This window comes from Sinocyclocheilus grahami, unplaced genomic scaffold (assembly GCF_001515645.1).
Source record: "Sinocyclocheilus grahami isolate Dianchi unplaced genomic scaffold, SAMN03320097.WGS_v1.1 scaffold78.1, whole genome shotgun sequence".
Classification (NCBI taxonomy): domain Eukaryota; kingdom Metazoa; phylum Chordata; class Actinopteri; order Cypriniformes; family Cyprinidae; genus Sinocyclocheilus; species Sinocyclocheilus grahami.
This window is the reverse complement of record NW_015505257.1, coordinates 1,717,381-1,738,189: the sequence shown is the minus strand read 5'-3', so window position 1 is coordinate 1,738,189 and position 20,809 is coordinate 1,717,381. Positions and strand designations below refer to the sequence as shown.

At 38.1% G+C, this 20,809-nt stretch overlaps 4 protein-coding genes and 1 pseudogene across 5 annotated transcripts; 4 read left to right on the top strand and 1 right to left on the bottom strand.

Annotated features, from left to right (window-relative positions):
• The first annotated feature begins 740 nt into the window (after window positions 1-740).
• LOC107586223 (P2Y purinoceptor 3-like) lies at window positions 741-1,965 on the top strand (annotated as a pseudogene).
• Window positions 1,966-3,056: 1,091 nt separating this feature from the next.
• LOC107586167 (protein FAM122A-like) lies at window positions 3,057-8,047 on the top strand. Its single transcript, XM_016273437.1, has 9 exons — window positions 3,057-4,319; window positions 4,474-4,558; window positions 4,650-4,706; window positions 5,375-5,421; window positions 5,523-5,580; window positions 5,672-5,739; window positions 5,893-5,948; window positions 6,863-6,947; window positions 7,045-8,047. The coding sequence occupies exons 1-9, from the start codon at window positions 4,234-4,236 to the stop codon at window positions 7,160-7,162; spliced, it is 660 nt and encodes a 219-aa protein (XP_016128923.1). The 5' UTR covers window positions 3,057-4,233; the 3' UTR covers window positions 7,163-8,047.
• Window positions 8,048-9,871: 1,824 nt separating this feature from the next.
• LOC107586165 (chromatin complexes subunit BAP18-like) lies at window positions 9,872-16,269 on the bottom strand. Its single transcript, XM_016273434.1, has 6 exons — window positions 16,011-16,269; window positions 15,832-15,926; window positions 15,591-15,692; window positions 13,472-13,701; window positions 13,249-13,350; window positions 9,872-11,008 (listed from the first exon to the last, which is right to left on the bottom strand). Exons 1-6 carry the CDS (start codon window positions 16,029-16,031, stop codon window positions 10,944-10,946), a joined length of 615 nt encoding a protein of 204 aa, XP_016128920.1. The 5' UTR covers window positions 16,032-16,269; the 3' UTR covers window positions 9,872-10,943.
• Window positions 10,593-20,786, top strand: LOC107586164 (autophagy-related protein 16-1-like). 2 transcript variants are annotated; one of them, XM_016273433.1, is made up of 7 exons: window positions 10,593-10,604; window positions 18,635-18,971; window positions 19,043-19,106; window positions 19,260-19,347; window positions 20,008-20,081; window positions 20,172-20,423; window positions 20,510-20,786. In XM_016273433.1, the coding sequence occupies exons 2-7, from the start codon at window positions 18,884-18,886 to the stop codon at window positions 20,601-20,603; spliced, it is 660 nt and encodes a 219-aa protein (XP_016128919.1). In that variant the 5' UTR covers window positions 10,593-10,604; window positions 18,635-18,883; the 3' UTR covers window positions 20,604-20,786. The 2 variants fall into 2 exon arrangements, with proteins under 2 accessions (XP_016128919.1, XP_016128918.1); XM_016273432.1 differs by lacking the exon at window positions 10,593-10,604 and having other exon boundaries at window positions 18,514-18,971.
• LOC107586166 (ribonuclease kappa-B-like) lies at window positions 16,372-18,192 on the top strand. Its single transcript, XM_016273436.1, has 3 exons — window positions 16,372-16,560; window positions 16,980-17,062; window positions 17,725-18,192. Exons 1-3 carry the CDS (start codon window positions 16,483-16,485, stop codon window positions 17,867-17,869), a joined length of 306 nt encoding a protein of 101 aa, XP_016128922.1. The 5' UTR covers window positions 16,372-16,482; the 3' UTR covers window positions 17,870-18,192.
• Window positions 20,787-20,809: the final 23 nt, after the last annotated feature.

The window sequence follows — 20,809 nt, the reverse complement described above, 5'->3', positions numbered from 1 at the left end:
CTCAATAATACTATCACACTTTTTCTAATTTACATTTTCTAACTTTTAATAATCAAATCATGGTGGACACGTCCATTGTTATCAAAGGACACATGATATTGTAATACCAAAACTGCCTCTGTAGTACACAAGCATATTCATTAAGAAACAAACTCAAGTATTTCATGAACCAAACATGGAGACATTGTTATTACTGCTCCATTTTATGTAGGTATACCATGAATATAGATGAATGCATCAGCCATGTCTAGCCATAAATTAGGCATCTTAATGCACACGCTTCGCAGTTTTTTATTAAAACTGGGTCAGTTGAGTCAGGTGACGCGTTCTTCATTTATGTGAAGAAAAACTGCCATGCGAATGAACTCGTCCAATTCATGGGACTCAAAAAATGGGGGATGGAAAGATGAATGAAGGGTTTACAGAATGGTTTGTTACTGATTGATGGGGTAATAGACCAGAAGAGGCCGATTCAGCATTATAGACAGATAAAGATGAAGGGCTGAGTCATTGGCCAACCTGCAGTTTGCTTGGAAATAAAATATAGGACAGACTGCCAGAAAGTTCAGTTTTACAATGCAATCACGGTAAAAATATGTAACGTTCCTCTGTTTTCTCCATCTTGGAGCGATGTCCTCACAGGATATCCTGAAAGTTGAAGAATGTGGAGCTTCTAGATTGAATTGAAGAGGTCTCAAGAAGACAGTGATGTGGCTCTGAAGTTACAAGGACAGCTGATCATGAAGACCACGACTTCAATCTCCAACGTATCACTGCAGCCAGATGTTCATAACCACAGCGCACTGCACAGCTGCAACATGGACGAGTCCTACAAGTATATCATCTTGCCTCTATGCTACTCCTTGACCTTCTTGCTCAGCCTCGTCCTGAACTCCACCGTCCTCCTGTGGTCCTACCAGTGCAGGAGCGGCCCTCAGTGGAACACTTCGCTGATCTACATGGTCAATCTGGCCTCCCCGGATCTGATATACAGCTTCTCGCTGCCGTTCCTCGTGGCCAGCTACGTGATGCGTGACCATTGGGTTTTTGGAGACTTCATGTGCAGGCTGGTGCGTTTTTTGTTTTACTTCAACCTGTACTGCAGCATTTTCTTCCTCACCTGTATATCCGTCCATCGCTACATGGGCATCTGCCATCCGATCAGGACCATCGCCTTGGAGAGGTTAGGGGCATTTGCGCAACTGTTTGGGTCATAGTGTTCATACTTACATGCCCAATCGTCCGGTTTGACAAAAAAAAGAGCCAATTCTTGGTTGGAAAGTAGCAGCGATGCTGGAAAAGTTGAGGTGGAGGTATACAGGAACTGCTGGGATGACGCAATAGATAGTGAGTTTTCTGAATACGTGCCTTATGGAATCATTCTACACCTTCTGGGCTTCTTCTTCCCTTTTATCGACATTGCATGGTGTTACTTGCAGGTGGTGTGGACAATCTTTCAGACGCTTCACTCCCAGCCACAGATGCAAGAGGAAGGGGGAATGTGCGGCGGGATCGAAGGGGTCAAAGACAGGACATCCGTGTCCATCTCCGGCTCTCAACATGCACCGTACCTCAACAGGCGGCGCAAGTCCATCAAAACCATCATCACCATCACCATCCTGTTCGCGCTGTGCTTCCTGCCCTTCCACATCACACGCACTCTTCCTCGTCTTCAAGGAAACGAAGGCCGTTGAGTGCCAAACCATGCGGATGGTTTCCATTTGCTACAAAATCACTCGACCGCTGGCTTCCTGCAATTCCTGGCTCAATGCTCTCCTTTATTTCATAACAGGAGAAAAAAGCTTAGCCTGCTGTGGACGGACCAACGCCGGTCATAACACCCACCTGCTCTGGCCTTTACAGATTCTTGGAGGACAGAAAGAGGCTGAGGATCAAGAGCAAGGCAATTCACATAAAGCAGAGGAAGCTCATGAAAGTGACTCGAAATCTTCAGGAATAACATAGATGAGGTCAGGAATGCACGATCTCTAAGGGACAGACCTACTTTAAATGCTATAGCTTTCATATGATTTATTATTCATTCATATTACTGAGCAATTTCACACAATCTTGAGTATTGCAGTGTTTTATGCTAGTATGTGACCGAGCAGTTATCCTCCCACCTCTTTCAAACATAATGTTTTTGTGTTTGTGATGGATATTTGCTGAGCAAAAAATTCAGAATCAGTAAATATTATTGAAATAATAATTCATGAAAGTTTAAAGCTGGCATTTCTTAAGCACAAAGTAATTTATTAATTGCTAACTGACTAGAAGTAAAGTACAGGCCAAAATAATATACAAAAGAAACAGGAAACAAAAAGTTACTCATTTACATCTTGTGACAATTAAAACTATTTGTTCACACTATTAGCAAGGCTAATATGACCTGCATGCTGTCAAGATCCTGAAACTTTGGAACTCTGCATACTTTTACAATTTCATAAAGATCTTGTAGTGAATAAAAACTCATTTTTAATATATGTCAAAAATGAAAGCTCAAACTAAAGCTTAAACTCAAAAACACACACACTTTCAGCTCATTGTAAATGATCATGCTTCATTTATGCTTGAATTGTAATTCCTAAGCATTCGCTAATTCAGAAGCAACACCAGACATTTGTTTTTATGAAATATTGTTCACACTGGTAGAATAAACTTTATAAACAACATAATTTAATTTTGTTTAAATTGATGTTTACCTTGTTAGACATGGTTTTAAAAGAAATACACACACACTTTCAGACTACCATTGCGGTCATGCTTGGATATGTAAGAGATTAAAACTCATAAGAAATGAACAATTCATAAACAGCTGTAGATATTTGTTCCATGAATGTTATGATCAAATGCACTTTTTTATTTTATTTTGTTAAATATGTTTACCTTAAATATATACACACTTTCAGATACCATTGTGGTAAATGGTTAATCTTGAATATGTAATAGTGTAAAATATATACAAATTCACAATTAAAGCAAAATCCATATTTGTTATATGAATGTAATTTACATTGACAGAATTGATTTGGCAGCATTTTACAATGAGGTTTGATTTGTTAAAAGTAGTTAAGGCATTAGGAATCACAAAAGAAAAATGAACAATACTTTTACAGCATTTAACATCTAATACATGAGTAGTGTATTGCTGATGTGTGATGGGTTAGTAAGACTGTCATGCATCCCAAGGTGACTCTTTTGAACTAATCCTCAATGAAAACAACCCTAATCTGTAATATTTACCCTTTTTCTTTCATTAATCGTATTACGTGTTCTTTTAATCAGATTAATCTGAAAAGCAAACTCTATGTATCTTGCAGTAAATACTGTAGCTGTACGCCACATATTCACTTGTCTCGAGCAGTGCTTTATCTCTGCGTGCAATTCTCTTGTTGACCAGAGCGAGGCGCTGTTGTACAAGGGGATGCACAATCTCTATTTGGTTGCGGGAAATATGTTTTATTTTCTAAATTAAGAAATGACCGAAAACTTTTAATGTATTCCGTGTTTCAGACTGTATCAGCAGACACTTTTAGATGAGGATGCTTTCGCCGACAGAGCCGACGATCATATGTTTGATCGGGATGGTGTTATGTCATTTCTCCGACTGCTTTACAAACTAGCAGGTAAACTTGAAAAAAAAAACAAGCCGTGGCAGAAAGCTTCACCTTTATAACGACATTTGACCGAAAAGACCCGAAAGCGTATTTTCTGACCACTTTTATCCGTATTTATTCGCTTATGTTCTGTTTTTGCTTTTCGATGTTATATTTGCTCTGTTTGGATAAGTTGGATTGGATTAAAAAGCCAAAGGACCTTGTTTGTGGCTTTGCTTCGGAAATAACGTTAGTGCCGACTATACATAACTTGTGGTCTGAATACGAAAAATCTCTTTAATGCTAAGAAATAACTGTATTTGCTTCCTGTTTACGCCGACGAAAGCAACCTGAGGAGTTTATACTAAGTTTGTGTGCGATCCGATAAACCAGCTGCAGCTCGAGCTCACAGCTGTTCAGTAAATTAGTATATCAAGCTGACACTATTTCGTTTGGAAAATAAAACAAAATGCGATAGACACGGGAAAGCAGTTCATTCGGTTAAATTGGATCGGGTATTTTGGCGTGAGGCCTGCTGGTCGGGCTTTTGCCGGGTGAGATTTGGGGGTTAGGCCGCGTCAGGTCGCGTTCAGCCCGGCCGTGAGTGACGCGCAGTCCCGGCGCCAGAGGACGAGCTATGGAGAGGATGGAGGTGGACCAGTGCGCAGGCGCAGGAGGAGCCCTCCGAAGGTCGAACAGCGCCCCCATGATCACGAACGTCAGGTGAGAGAACTGCACTCTCTTCTGAGTGACTGGAACGGAATACTACATTGTGAATTCATTTAAAACAGTGATATACACTACAAAATCAAGTAGATGAATAATTTAATACCAGAATTTTTTTTTAACTCCCAACTGTTGATTGCTGGCACTGCAGCGACGGGACGACAGTATTCAGCTCTAATAGTTCGGCTCGGTATCGTCGGAGCAGCGTTTCTGTAAACCCGAGCTGTCCCTCCCGGGTGAGCTTTCAGGTGGTCTGTGAATATCCGTTTTGGGCATTTAGTTTTCCAAAAACTTCGAAGAACCTTCAGCAATTCGTTTGTGTTACAGACCCTTCCTCTGTCCCCATTCTCCCTGTCATGTGAGAGATCCGAACACAAGAGACAGGTGAGAACTAAAGAATCGATTCTGTGAGGCTTTTAAACAGCAGCGAAGGAGTTCTCAATTATGTTGAGCACTTGTGGCCTGCTTTTACTTCAAAATTAGAAGAGATAGGGAATCCATTGTAGTTTTAGCAAGAGATTTATTAGTAGGCACAATTTATATATGTGACCCTGGACCACAAAACCAGTCATAAGGGTCAATCTTTCGAAATTGAGATTTATACATAATCTGAACGCTGAATAAATAAGCTTTCCATTGATGTATGGTTTGTTAGGATAGGACAATGTTTGGCCGAGATACAACTATTTGAAAATCTGGAATCTGAGGGTGCAAAAAAAATCTAAATATTGAGAAAAAAAAGTTGTAAAGTTTAAAGTTGTCCAAATGAAGTTCTTAGCAATGCATATTACTAATCAAAAATTAAGTTTTGATATATTTACAGTTGGAAATTTACAAAATGGCCTCATGAAACATGATCTTTACTTAATGTCCTAATGATTTTTGGCATAAAAGAAAAATCTATAATTTTGACCCATACAGTGTATTTTTGGCTATTGCTACAAATATACCCCAGCGACTTAAGACTGGTTTTGTGCTCCAGGGTCACGTTTGTATTTCAGAAACATTAATTCAGTCAAGTGATGTTTTATTGTACAATGTTTGTCTTCCAGATTGAGAATATGGAGCTCACTTTGAGAGGGAGTTTACAGAGAATAAGGTAACCAGATACAAAACTGTGCATAAATGAAAGGTTTATGTTATCAAAATATGAACTTATTTTAACTTAATTTCTGGGGTGTTTTTTCACTTTCATCTAAGTGCCTCGCCTGCTGTTCCCTTCCCTCCTGTGAGTCATTGGCATGACCATCTGTCTCCAGTGAGTATTTCTCTCTGTTCGAGTTCCAGGTCATCAGTTTCAATCCATTTTGCGTTCTTGTTATTCACCTCACTCTGTACGTCCCATGCAGGGATTCCATTCCCAGGACAGCGGTGTCACACCTAATTCCTCACCCAGTCCAATTCGAAGGTTTCGAGGGTAAGTTCATGAATAAAACTACAGTATAAGAATGTATATCCTTCAAATGTCGATAGCAGCAGGAATTTGGTCTAATATTTAGTTGTTTCAGAATACAAGAGATACAAATATCTTTTTCTGAACAAAACATTTGATGTGGTTTTGACTGAACAGAGGATCTGTGAGCTCTGGAGTGAGATGGCCATCAGTTGCACCTTTGAAAAGGAAAGGTAATGATACTCTGGTTCTTTCTTCTAAATGCATTTGCAAAAGAATATTAGAAAACTATCAGAAAGGATAGGAATCCTAATGAATACAATGAAAGAATTGTTATTACTAGCACTTTTTAATATTTTATTGGTAGTATCTTTTTTTGTATGTAGTAAAACTACACTACCATTCAAACATTTGGGGCTGGTAAGATTTTTAAACAGCATTGGGGAAAAACATGCTTATCAAGGCTGTATTTATTTGATCAAAAATACAGTAAAACAGTAACATTATGAAATATAATACTTTAAAATAAAATGTAATTGATTCATGTGATGGCAAAGCTGAATTAACTAGTCTTCAGTGTCGCATGGTTCCCCAGAAACCATTCGAATATGATAAAATGCATTGTAATTTGATGCAGAAGAAACATTTGTTATTATCATCAATGTTAAAAACTAATGTTTTTGTGGAAACTGTGACAAATGGTTTTCTCAGGACTCTTTCATGAATAGAAAGCTGGAAAGAACAGCAATTATTTAAAATAGAAATCTTTTGTAAAAATGTAGAAGTATTTACTGTCATTTTTGATCAATTTAATGCATTCTTGCTGAATAAAAGTATTAAATTATTAAAAATAAATCTTACCTCAAACTTTTGAATGGTAGTGTATGTAATTCTAATGATATTTAGTTTTCTATATATTTTTATTTATTTATTTATTTATTTAGGCATTTTAAGTACTATTTATGCTATTAACATTTCATAAGTACATAAGTCACATAAGTTTGTGAATCGAGCTACATTGTTGACACTGTTTGTTTGTTGCGTGCAGCATCATTCAGTTCCAGTATTAAAATTTTCATCTTTTAATCAGTTTTTCCAGCGCTGTTGTCATGTTACTTTGTCTTTTTTCCCCATCTTCTCCACTCAGGTGGAGTGGAATCGGACGGTCCGCCCAAAAAGCTCTTTGTTGCTGGAGTCACAGACCCTGCTCACATAACCAGTTACACAGTCAGGTGAGTCTTATAATGATGCTTAAATAATAAACTGAACAGAATCTCATGCTGCATTAGGATCTAGTTCAGCACTTAATAAATCTCTTCATACATGCAGTGTTTCCCAGTCAGTGGACTCTTCCTCTGGGACTGCTCCTGTCGGTTCAAACACCCAGGCCACCCCCCTGTCCCTCTCCCCTCCGCCCCCCTTCACCTCTCACCATCCCAGCATCTAAACCCCAGTATTTATCACATCATCACCTTGTAGAGCTTTGGACTCAAGGTTTTGTAAAATGAAGACCAAACTTCGACCTAAACTCGGTTCTGTCCCGTTTTGTTTTCCTGCTTTTAATTTGGTGCTTTGAATAGAGGATTTCAGCTCAATCCCTTCTGAAGGAAATTTGGCCTAGTTGTGACTTTGATTTCAAAGGAAATCAAGATGCAGTAGAAGACGACAAAATCTTCTGGATGTATCTGACATGACAACATGCAGGCTATCATGTAATTTGTGAATAATTATGGATCTTCTGTGCCTATGGAATAGTGTGTTATTTATATGAAATAGTATCTGCAATAACACATTGCAATGAAAGTGTTCAGGTAATTGAAACTTGGCGAATATTGACACAAAGACCCTTTCCTCAGTGTACAGACTCAAGAGAAAGACCAGTTTTGCTCTTTGTTTTCCTCAACTCTTGTATTTTGGCACATCTTCAGCTTCCATTAGCAGGGTCCAACGGTCTGGTAAAACATCCTGAATGCATAGAAAAAGGACTAAGGATAGAGAGTATTAAAATCAGTTGGCCATAGATGTTAACTTTTTGTATAAATGTGTATAAATATGTGAATAATCTAATATTATTTTGGTAGGTATTAATCCTATGTTCTTCTCTTGCTTTTATCTGAGGGTTCTGATATATGTAAATATGTTTATTTTTCCATATGGCTTTTAGCTTGGACTGAACTTTTTGAGTTTGAAAAAATATTCCTTAAATCATTGGAAATACCAACGAATTCAGGCAACTCCCACATTTTGATTAGCTTATCGCTTACTTGAAGAAATATTTCACCCAAAAATGTCAATCTGCTGTCAATTTATCTACCCTCAGGCCATCCAAGATGTAGATGAGTTTGTTTCTTCATCAGAATAGATTTGGAGAAATTTAGCATTACATCACTTGCTCACCAGTGAATCCTCTGCAGTGAATGGGTGCCATCAGAATGAGAGACCAAACAACTGATTAAAAACTTCACAATAATTCAGAAGTGATGGTATAAAGTTAAAATGCCTTAAATGATGGATTTGCTTCTTATAAACAAGCAGCTTTTTGCTTCAAAAGATGTTTATTGATGGGCTGGAGTCATGTGGATTACTTGTGCATTATTGTGATGCTGTTTGTACTCCCATTCTGACGGCACCCATTCACTGCAGAGGATCCATTGGTGAACAAGTGATGTAAATTTCTCCAAATCTGTTCTGATGAAGAAACAAACTCATCTACATCTTGGATGGCCTGAGATTGAGTAAAATATTTATTTTTGGGTGAACTATTCCTTTTAAACAAGTACTGTAAAGACTAGATGTCTCACCTCGCATCTACAATCCAATGTTGGAGTATACGCAAAGCACTTTCAGTGAAAAGTCCATATCAATAACTGACCTAGAGCCTTAGAATGTATCCCGTCTGAGGCGAGATGCTTTTCCGTACCGCCGCAGTGTGAAAATCATTAGTCAAACTGTTTTTCCCTCCTAATGAAACCCTACACAAGACTTTTATATTGTGAATTATGTACAGAAATTGAGGAGTTAAGATACTAGCAAGGGATGAGCTGTTGCATTACAAAGCAAAATAAACCGTTTCTACAATCAGTTTCAGCGGATATCATACTCTTCCTCTTGTACTATTTGCACAGTGTTAGATGTCAATGTTGCTGTTACATGAGTGGGATCATATTTACTTTTAATTGTAATGGGTCTTGTTTTGTATGTTTGAATTGTTTGAATCCTTTCACCTGGGAAATATTTCCAGCTCTTTTAAGTTGATCTGCTTTTTGTGTAAAAGCAGCAGTTCTGGATTGTGGCGTTTGAGCTGGATGGATTTTATTAAGCTCATTGAAAATGTATTATCCAAAAAGTGACATGCTGCAGTTGATTGAACTGGAAGCCCTTCTAAAGCAAATTAATCCTGATACATCACAGCATTATGCAAATTGTTAGATTGTGGCGCATGTTACATTATTAATGAATGTGTAAAGGCTCTGGTTGCAGTATGTACTTCAGTGTCAATGTAAAAATATATCACAATTCTTGATTCCCAAAGTCTTTATTGAATCGCCACCGGCAGCTTGTCGGTCTCTAAAGTTGCACAACAGTCATTTGAAGCCGTTCCTTCCATATTCCGTTCCGTTCCATATTCATATTCATGTATCAGGAGGAATACAGCTCATTCTTCGATTGCCTTTTATTTTTACTCATTTCGTTTTAAATTCAATGATAATGCCTTACAGGTCTTGAAGTTTTAATTCCAAAGTTACTTGCACTGTCATTTGCAATTTCCAGTTATTGGGGTCCTTTGAATTTTCAAAGTTTGATACCAATGTTTATGGGTTTTTAAAAGTGATTACAAATGTGCAATATGCATTAAAGTTGCTGGAATTAGTATGTCACGTTCATCTGGATAATCAGTTAAGTTCATTGGGATACCAGGTATTTATCAAGAACCTGAACGGAAGACTTGACAGCTGTTTGTTCTGAATCGTTTGTATAATCTAAAACAGTGGTTCCCAACCCTGGTCCTTGAGGCACCCCAACACTGCACGTTTTGCATGTTTCCTTAATCAAACACCTGATTCAGACCATCAGCTCATTAGTAGAGACTTCAAGACCTGAAATTGGTGTGTCAGAGAAAGGAGACATGCAAATTGTGCAGTGTTGGGGTGCCTCCAGGACCAGGGTTGGGAACCACTGATCTAGAATAAGTACCATGTCATTTATTTTTCAGATTTGCCATACACTTACTATGACAGGATCTGTTGTATCTGTGTGTCAGAGATAGAATCAGGATTTGTCCTGTTCTCCTTAAATGACTGAGTGGTGTTGTGAAGAAACTAAATGGATTGTGAGCACACGAGAAACATTGTAAAGAAATGCCAAAGCCGATAGGTTTTGCCTATCAGTTGTTCAAGTTCCAGAAAAATTAAGGGAAAGATGGATATCGTTTTGACATTGGTAGCAAAAGTACATTTATTCCCTCTCAGTTGCTCAAGATGAATGTCAAATTATCAGAGAAAAAAATTCATATACCATATATTCTTATGAAAAAGATCATAATTAAAAACTAATTTTATTGATCTGTATGCTGTCTTTTTATGCTGAGCCAAGAAATTGTATGACGAGACATTTTGTTCATAAAAAATGTAAGCAGGCATGTCTCATGTTTGCTGTTGAAGTGACCTTGAAGTGAGTTTAATTATTCTGCAATGGTAAAAAGTTATATATATATATATATATATACATACAATAGAAGCTGCACTTAACATACAGTGGCAGTGAAAGAAAATGGTAAAAAAAAATTTGATATTGTCCTGCCACATTTTCATTACAAGCAGCATCTCACTTCACAAAGCTTTACTTCAGCCAAAAGGGCCTAATAATTAAAAAAATAAGTATTTTTACAGGTAGTTTGACCCCTGCACCACTGTCCTGCAAACCCCTTTTCAGCTGTGGGCAAATCAGATCACACATCATGAACCACTAAAAACATTATTCCATTATTTATTTTTGCTGCATTTTAAGAGCCAAGGACGCAGTTATTTTTCATGGAGTAATACTTCATCTTCACTGACGTGGGTAGAAAATGCTTGGCAATATTGTATAGGTTTATCTGGTGCTGTTTGAACCCACAGTGGAAAAGGTATAACGGGGTACGGCAATGATCAAACTGCAGAATCTTTACATGTGCTGCCCTTGATCCCCCCACCCCGCACCTGAATATCACTTTGACTGACAAGTGAAGATTAGCGGGACAGCAGAGGCAGATCACTGGAGTTCATTATAAGACTGGAGTCCAGATTCAAGCTCTCTGCGAGAAAAAAGGACAAGAAAATTGGACCCACTTCAACACATTTTCTATATGGATTAATCTACCCAAAATGAAAATTATGTCATGTCATTTGTGATATCACTGTCTGTGGAACAATTCTGAATAATACACTAAAAATACAGGACAATTTTTAAATAATACAGTCACTCTTTTACATGCAGTTTCAAAGAATAGATTGAAAGTTTTCCAGGGTTTCTGCAAGTTCTATGAAGAAAAATGTAAGACATTTTAAAGACCAATTGAAGAAAATTCAAGGAATAAATTGAAGGGAACACAATATGTCAATATGTTCTCTAAACATAAATGTCTAGGAGCAGACAATGAGTATGTATCAGCAACTCTTTGAAAATATAACAGATTAAACGTTGGTGGACAGCCATTTTTAGGTCTCTCCAGAGATGCTCAATTTGGTTTAAGTCAGGGCTCTGGCTGGGCCATTCAAGAACAGTCACAGAGTTGTTGTGAAGCCACTCCTTCGTTATTTTAGCTGTGTGCTTAGGGTCATTGTCTTGTTGGAAGGTAAACCTTTGGCCCAGTCTGAGGTCCTGAGCACTCTGGAGAAGGTTTTCGTTTAGGATATCCCTGTACTTGGCCGCATTCATCTTTCCCTTGATTGCAACCAGTCGTCCTGTCCCTGCAGCTGAAAACCACCCCCCCAGCATGATGCTGCCACCACCATGCTTCACTGTTGGGACTGTATTGGACAGGTGATGAGCAGTGCCTGGTTTTCTCCACACATACCGCTTAGAATTAAGGCCAAAAAGTTCTCATCAGACCAGAGAATCTTATTCAGGTGTTTTTTAGCAAACTCCATGTGGGCTTTCATGTGTCTTGCACTGAGGAGAGGCTTCCGTCGGGCCACTCTGCCATAAAGCCCCGACTGGTGGAGGGCTGCAGTGATGGTTGACTTTCTACAACTTTCTCCCATCTCCCGACTGCATCTCTGGAGCTCAGCCACAGTGATCTTTGGGTTCTTCTTTACCTCTCTCACCAAGGCTCTTCTCCCCCGATAGCTCAGTTTGGCCGGACGGCCGGCTCTAGGAAGGGTTCTGGTCGTCCCACACGTCTTCCATTTAAGGATTATGGAGGCCACTGTGCTCTTAGGAACCTTAAGTGCAGCAGAAATTTTTTTGTAACCTTGGCCAGATCTGTGCCTTGCCACAATTCTGTTTCTGAGCTCTTCAGGCAGTTCCTTTGACCTTATGATTCTCATTTGCTCTGACATGCACTGTGAGCTTTAAGGTCTTATATAGACAGGTGTGTGGCTTTGCTAATCAAGTCCAATCAGTATAATCAAACACAGCTGGACTCCAATGAAGGTGTAGAACGATCTCAAGGATGATCAGAAGAAATGGACAGGACCTGAGTTAAATATATGAGTGTCACAGCAAAGGGTCTGAATACTTAGGACCATGTGATATTTCAGTTTTTCTTTTTTAATAAATCTGCAAAAATGTCAACAATTCTGTGTTTTTCTGTCAATATGGGGTGCTGTGTGTACATTAATGAGGGAAAAAAATTAACTTGAATGATTTTAGCAAATGGCTGCAATATAACAAAGAGTGAAAAATTTAAGGGGGTCTGAATACTTTCCGTACCCACTGTATATAGTTGAAATACAATATGGAAATACCTTCTACTGTACCTTCTGATCACACTGCAAAAAAGTCATGTAATTCCTCAGTATGTTTGTCTTTTTTTCCAGAGCAAATATATAATGATTCTTAAATCAACATACACTGAAAAGCAATATCAAATAAGATAAGAAGTCTTGTTTTCTGTGAAATTGGTCAAAGTGAATTGAGCTTATGATTAAAACAATAACAAATACTTGCCAATGGGCTCAAGACAAAACAACTTAATTTAAAGGGAAAACATGTTTTCGGATCCCAATAACATGTTTTTCTTGTTTTCAGCATAAATTCATATTGGAAAACAAGACAAAAATACAGAAGAAGATATTACATTTTTGCAGCGCATGCACAATTTAATGCCATTACTTTCTGAATTTAAGACTTTCTGCGCAAAAACAACTTTTAAGGCCTAAATTTGTGGAAGGGTGAATTGATACTTTTTAAGACCCGCAGAAACCCTGTTTTGTAGCTTCATAATAAATACAAATGAACCATAAAAGGGTTTTGAATGACACGAGGGTAAATGATGACAGAATTCTCAATTTTGGGTCAATTATGTCTCATTTAATTTAAAATGTGACTCACCTTGGTCAAAGTTTGGTGTTTTAGTGGAACCCTCTCCAAGCCCTTCAATATCCACCAAATCACTGTTCACATCAGAGTCATTCAGAGCACTCAGAGTCACATCTAATAATAGACAGCCAAACTGTAAGTGTGCTGACAGACATAACCACACCACTTGTATACTAATATTACTAATTGCTATTTTGTAAAAATTTTTATCCTTTTTCCATTAAAACTGAGTCACCTGCTGGTTTAGGGTTCTTTATTGCTGGTTGTAAAGACAAAGAACTCTGCAATCCAGTTGTCATGCCAACCTGTGAGGTCGGCAAAGTGATAACTGTGGGGGCGACTGATGCAGGAGGGGGCTGTAGCGTCACTGTGGTTTTCTTCATCGTTTTTTTAGGCGACTCTGCAGTGAGAGGAACCCTGCTGTCCTCATACAGCTTCCTTTTCACGGTGGTCTTAATCTGGGCGCTACAAGATGATGAGGAAAAAGAGAGACAGAGAGATGTGTGGTGCATTAGGGTTAGACAGGAGAAGATGCACTCCTTAATAACAATGTGCATTTGCTTTTAATTTGTAACATATTTAGATAGTTTAGCATGTGATGGTGCGTCAGCCCATGTGTTATTATAGAAAATAAACAGAAACATTTGCTAATATAGTTATTAAAGCACAAAATGTAAAATTATTCAAAGAGGCCAACTTACACCACCACTGTGGTAAGTTGGCCCCATACCTGGGGAAAGAAGCCCCAACTTTTACAGAATGTATAAATGACTTCTGATATCATTTTTATTGATTTTATATATGGGTCAAAGACACAACGTCTGCAAAGGACTATTTTGGTGTCTGCATCAAATTACAAATTTACAAAAGTCGTGGCCTAATGGTTAGAGAGTCGGACTTGTAATGGGTTCGAGTCTCGTACCGGCAGGGATTGTAGGTGGGGGGAGTGAATGTACAGCGCTCTCTCCCACCGTCAATACCACAACTGAGGTGCCCTTGAGCAAGGCACGAACCCCCAACTGCTTCCCGGGCGCCGCAGCATAAATGGCTGCCCACTGCTCTGGGTGTGTGTTCACGTGGTGCATTAGGGTTAGACAGGAGAAGATGCACTCCTTAATAACAATGTGCATTTGCTTTTAATTTGTAACATATTTAGATAGTTTAGCATGTGATGGTGCGTCAGCCCATGTGTTATTATAGAAAATAAACAGAAACATTTGCTAATATAGTTATTAAAGCACAAAATGTAAAATTATTCAAAGAGGCCAACTTACACCACCACTGTGGTAAGTTGGCCCCATACCTGGGGAAAGAAGCCCCAACTTTTACAGAATGTATAAATGACTTCTAATATCATTTTTATTGATTTTATATATGGGTCAAAGACACAACGTCTGCAAAGGACTATTTTGGTGTCTGCATCAAATTACAAATTTACAAAAGTCGTGGCCTAATGGTTAGAGAGTCGGACTTGTAATGCAAAGGTTGTGGGTTCGAGTCTCGTACCAGCAGGGATTGTAGGTTGGGGGAGTGAATGTACAGCGCTCTCTCCCACCGTCAATACCACAGCTGAGGTGCCCTTGAGCAAGGCACTGAACCCCCAACTGCTCCCCGGGGCGCTGCAGTATAAATGGCTGCCCACTGCTCTGGGTGTGTGTTCACTGCTGTGTGTGTGCACTTTGGATGGGTTAAATGCAGAGCACTAATTCTGAGTATGGGTCGCTACACAATAAGTCAAAAGTGATTTTATATACATAGAAAGCATATTAAATGCAAATAAAGTGTCTACTTCAAGATTCTAAGTAACTTTTGTGAAAATAAGAAATCAAAATATGTGTGAAATAATGTTCCATCGCCATTCAGCGTAACATATATATTTATGTAAAAATGAAACATACTTATTCTAAACTGTACTTAATATAACGTATATGAAATTGTATTATATATTAAATTATTAAAAGCTTCTTGCTGACAAATGGTTCAAACCTAGTGGTTTGAAGGACAGTGGCAGCAAGGATTGGTAAAGATTTAAAATGACAATGAATTATTTCTCGCACTGTGATTCTTAAATACAGGTCTTTTAATGTCATCTTATGATTCTTATTCTAAATATGCTGACAAGATTTTTTGGGTATATAAGCTATTGTTACAATGAATGAAAATATAAAATACCAATTTTTAAACTGATCCTGTCACAAAAAATACATATAAAACAGCATTTATATTCCACAAAATTAGACTATATTACATCTAATATTAGAGCATTTTAATATTTAAATTTTGAAAAGAAAAGAAAAAGCGGACAATTATACAGCTGTAATAACTATCACACCTACAGCTTCATAAACACTTACACCGTTCGCTCCTTTATGACTGAGCTGATGCTGTTCAAATCTTCACCGAAGCGGCGAACCGCAGAACGCAGCATCTCGATCTCCGTATCCGTCCATTTGGCTCTGACAGAAGCAGTGTGCCAAGAGGAAGAGTCCGTTATAAAATATCCACAGCACTTCAACAACAACAGTACATGTGAAATACTGCAGGAGATGCAGTCTGAGCAGAAAGGAGGTCATAAAGCACGTCTCGCGGGCTCACCCTGCAGGAGAAGAGTCCGCCACTGGATGCAGCTGCATGGTCAGTTCACCCAGTTTGGAGAATGCAGCCCCTGCAGCCGAGAAGATCTCGCCCACCTGATTGACATGTATATGTGCTTTTTATTTACCAATTACTTAAGATTATTTATGATGCAAAAACAAAATGCAAATGTTGTTTACCTTCGTGGAAGCTGAAGTCATGCTGGAGTGATGAGCTGAAATAAACAGACCTGACTCGAATACAAAAACAACCCAGTCGAGTCTCTGTCAGCTGCGCTGAATAGTTAAATCGCTCAAACCGGTTTAAAATGACTGTTGCAGTCATTCAGTGACCTTTCGTATGAAAATATCTTTATCTTTATTATTTATCTAATTAAAAAGTCTCTATAATCAGCACGAACGGAACATAATAGTTCGAACTAAAAATTCCCAGAGTACAATGCGCTTCGAAAATGAGGCGTGTGATTGGTCAGTGCATAGCCAATCAAATGATAGCACACGATCTGCGCAACATCGACCTGCGAAAATAGCCGAGCGCTGTCGAATGGGCTTACGGAGCTAGTCGAACAAACCCGAGTGCTGCCGATATACATTGTCATCCCGACTGGACGTAGAATCATTTCCCCAGTTTTGAGAGGAAGAAGCGGATAAAATGCCGTCGCTTTTATTCTGTGGGCCCAAGTTAGCCGCATGTGGAATCGTGTTAAGCATCTGGGGTGTCATTATGCTGGTAAGGATTATAGTCTTCGTGACATTGCTTGCTAGCTGTAGCTAATGGCATTCACCCCAAACGACAGGAATATTTTACCGATATAGTAATAGTAAATATTGCTGTATTTTGATCTTCACTGATAGAAAATGCATGCATTTATAATAAATGTGAATAAATAGATCTGTTCAGTCACCTATTTATCAGCAGGATATACCAGGAACTTGAAATGAGGAATAAAACAGCAGGTGTCGGGGTAACGGTAATGGGATGTAACGTTAAAGGCCTCATAGCTATTCTTTACCGCTTTGACATGACCATTTTTAAGTACTTTTCTTTTCTTTGTGTGTGTGTGTTCATAGATATGTATTGGGTTCCCATCCATATTTAATTCCACCTAATGTCTTAATATTAACAACGATATTATTATTTTTTTTCAGTCAATGTTGGGAATTTTCTTCAGTGCAAAATCTGCTGTGCTGATCGAAGATGTTCCATTTACTGAGGAAGACATCCGCGATGAGTGAGTTAATCTGATCAAATATTTTAAGAGAATTTACCTTTTTGGGGTCAGTAAGTCTTTTCTCTCTCTCTTTTCTCAGTAAGGACACACTCAATTAATCAAAAGTGACTGTAAAGGCATTTATAATGTTTACAAAAATAGTTTGAAGTAAATGCTGTTCTTTTGGACTTTCTTTGGATCAAACATCATGCTAAAATGTCATGGTTTCCACAAAAATGTGTAACAGCACAACTGTTTTCAACATTGATAATAATAATATGTTTCTTGAGCAGCAAATCAGCATATTAGAATGATTTCTGAATGATCATGTGACACTGAAGACTGCAGTAATGATGCTGAAAATTCAGCTTTGCTATCACAGAAATACATTACATTTTAAATATATTCAAATAGAAAACAGTACAATTGTAATATTTCAAAATATTACTGTTTTACCATATTTTTGCTATAAATGCAGCCTTTGTGAGCCTAAGAAACTTATTTCAAAAACATTTAAACCATTTTACCAAACCCAACTTTTGAATGATAGTGAATATTTTTTTATTAATTGAAGTATAATGAGGGCTCATGTTTTGAATAGACTACATGCATTGAATGAGAATGGGCGGATATGACATTTCTACGTGCAAATGTTTACTGGTTAATTTTCTTTTCTTCAACAGCAAGAATCCACCGCAGACCATTTACGGACTCTACAACCAAGTTGGCATCAACTGCTTCATTGCTGCTTCCATCTATGTAGGCGTCGGTGCATTGTCTCTCTGTCAGGTTCGCCTTAACAAGCGCCAGGAGTACATGGTCACATAAACCCAAACAATTTCAAATTCAACAGCAATTATTCGTAATTATTTTTTAAAAACGTCTGAATTGGATATATTTGGCAGTTCATCTTCGGGTCAAAATCTAAACACAAGATATAGTGATAGTGTAATGAATACGAAGTGAAATAATCATGAAAAACGGTACATATGCACAGATACATGCGGTGTGCATATATATGCATGCTATGTATTATATTTTCCAGAAATATGCAGATCTTTGGCTCCACATTTCCTATGATATAAATAAACAAAACAAGCAGAAAGTCTTTACTTTAACAGTTGTCTTCTGATGAACCTAAAAGACACTATGAGTCCATATGATAGTAGCTGGTGTTCATGTAGAACAGGGTTTCTCAACCCTGGTCCTGAGCGCCCCCCAACACTGCACATTTTGTATGTCTCCCTTATCTGACACCCATTTCAGGTCCTGGAGTTTCTTTTAATGAGCTAATGAGTTGAATCAGGTGTGTTCGATTAGGGAGACACACAAAATGTTCAGTGCTGGGGGGCCCCCAGGACCAGGGTTGAGAAACACTGATGTAGAATGTGTGAATGTTTGACTTTTTTTATTTCAATGTTTAAATGTTTGTGTGGTAATATAAATGTCTGTCATTTTATTGAAGTAAATCCATGTTTAATAGGTCATTTTAAGGCGACTTACATTCATTCTCTGTAGGCTAAACTTGACGAGATACTCAGTAGTCTAGTACACAAAGCGCTCTCAGTGTGTAGCGAACTACGGAAGCCGCAGCGGAACAAATTAATAGAACGCGAACCCTGTTGACTAGACTGCATTGGTGGAAAACAAAACAAAAACATGGGTTATGTTTGACTAGTAATTAAAGCCATTCGCGCCACGTCTGGAGAAAACCTGCAACGGAGCAATAGAAATGAGTTATCTGGGACCGCCCGTAATATTTAATGTGAAAACGCTGTAATAATACATTGGATAAGAGAGTGTAAAATAGGTGAACTGTCTAACTGAGCTCCACCACAGACCATGGAGTGCTGGAAGAGTCACATGCGGGGAGTGCTGTTTCTCAGAGACTGTAGGCAGAGAGATCCTTTCTCTGGCCTTTTTGACAAAGGTGAGTTTCATTACAAATGTACAGACACAAGCTATCAGTATTGCTTCAGTAATGGCTGGATGCTCTGACAGTGTCCAGGCTAGAGGAGATGCTGGCCTTTCACATGAAACTCTGGCAAGACATGGACACATGCAGGTAAGACAAACAGTCCCTGACATCTATTCTAGTACTGATTTGATTTCTTGACTTCATGGAATGGATTAGAATAGATTATGCATATAACCTGGTATATGCACTTACCATACATTTCAATTTATTGTGTTTTGCTTGCTGTCATATTTTACACAGTTCCAAAGAAAATGGAAGCTCTAGATGCCCAGATGAAGGCGGCACCCTTTCTTTGAGAGTCAATGAGCTGGAATTTCTTAATCAACAGGTGAGAGTAATATTCAGAACAATAAACATCAGTAATAAACTGCCTTATTGCAATAACTAATATTTTATTTCCCACCAGATCTTGGGATTTTGTGCATAACTTTGTCATTTGTACGTTTAATTAAGGTTTCGGTTATGCTTAATTGATATGAAATTAGTTTTTACTTAAGCTTTTTTAATGTTTTTGAAAGAAGTCTCTAATGCTTATCAAGTCTGCATTCATCATACTGTTCATTCAAGTACAGTAATACTGTGAAATATTACAGTGAAAATGACTGTTTTATATTTGAATATATTTTACTCCAGTCTTCGGTGTCACATGATCTTTCAGAATTCATTCTAATGATTTGCTGCTCTGTAAAAATTTATTTTCTTAGTATTATCAATGTTGAAAATAGTTGGTTTGCCTAATATTTTCGGACAAAATTCAATGTTTGGAAAAAAAAAGGTTTAAAAATAATACTTTTATTCAACAAGGATGCATTAAATTGATCAAAACTGACAGTAAAGACATTTATAAGGTGACAAAATACTTCTATTTTCAAATAAATTCTGTTCTTTTGAACATTATTCATCAAAGTACCCTGAAACAATGTATCAGTTTCCATAGTCTATCACTACTACTAACGATGGAATATCCTTCCTCTTCTGTTTTTTCTAGCTCAGGCAGAAAATCTCAGATCTGACCAGCAATATATGCCTGAAGGAGGCAGAGTTACAGTACTGTCACTCACAGTAGGTCGAACAGCCAGTTACATCTTGAAAAAGATGACAAAATCATCAAGACAAGCAGTCCTAATAGGCCTCTATGTCTTCCTGCCATTGAGTTGCCCGCTACAGGACCGAAGCGGTTGTATTGGTCCAGGGGGCTTTCTGTCTGAAGGCCAATCTGGAGGAATACGAGTATCAGCTTGAGTGTCAATCTAAGGAACTGACAGCACTGGGACTGGAGCACTGCTCACTCAGAGAGGAGCTGACTGCCGCAAACCTCCAGAACGAGCAGCTCCTCGACCGCTGGTTAGAGGAGAAGAAAGAGGAGGCGGAGAGGATTTATAAGTACAATGCAATACAAGAAAGGTGAATGTAATTCTATTAATATTTTATTACGGTTTCTTCAGTGACTTTGCACATCAATGATTTGCAATTCATTTATCGTCCACTAGGTGGCAATGTTTGGCAGGTCGACTGAAGAAGCGGTCTCGTGTCAGATCTCGTGCAGCCAACAGCAGCTCAGAAATCAACCCGACAAGAGTCTAAAACTCAACGCGCTCCTTCTTAAGACTTGCTTATCTATGAATGTGAATTTGATGTTGTTGGCCATTTTTCTATGCTTTTGGAGATTATTTTACAAAAAACCTCAGAGGTTAGTAATAAAGCTTATTCTTAATATTCATATTTAATAACAGTAACAGCCATGTTGTATTTCTATTAGTTTTATTTAAAAAAAATTAAATAAATTCCGT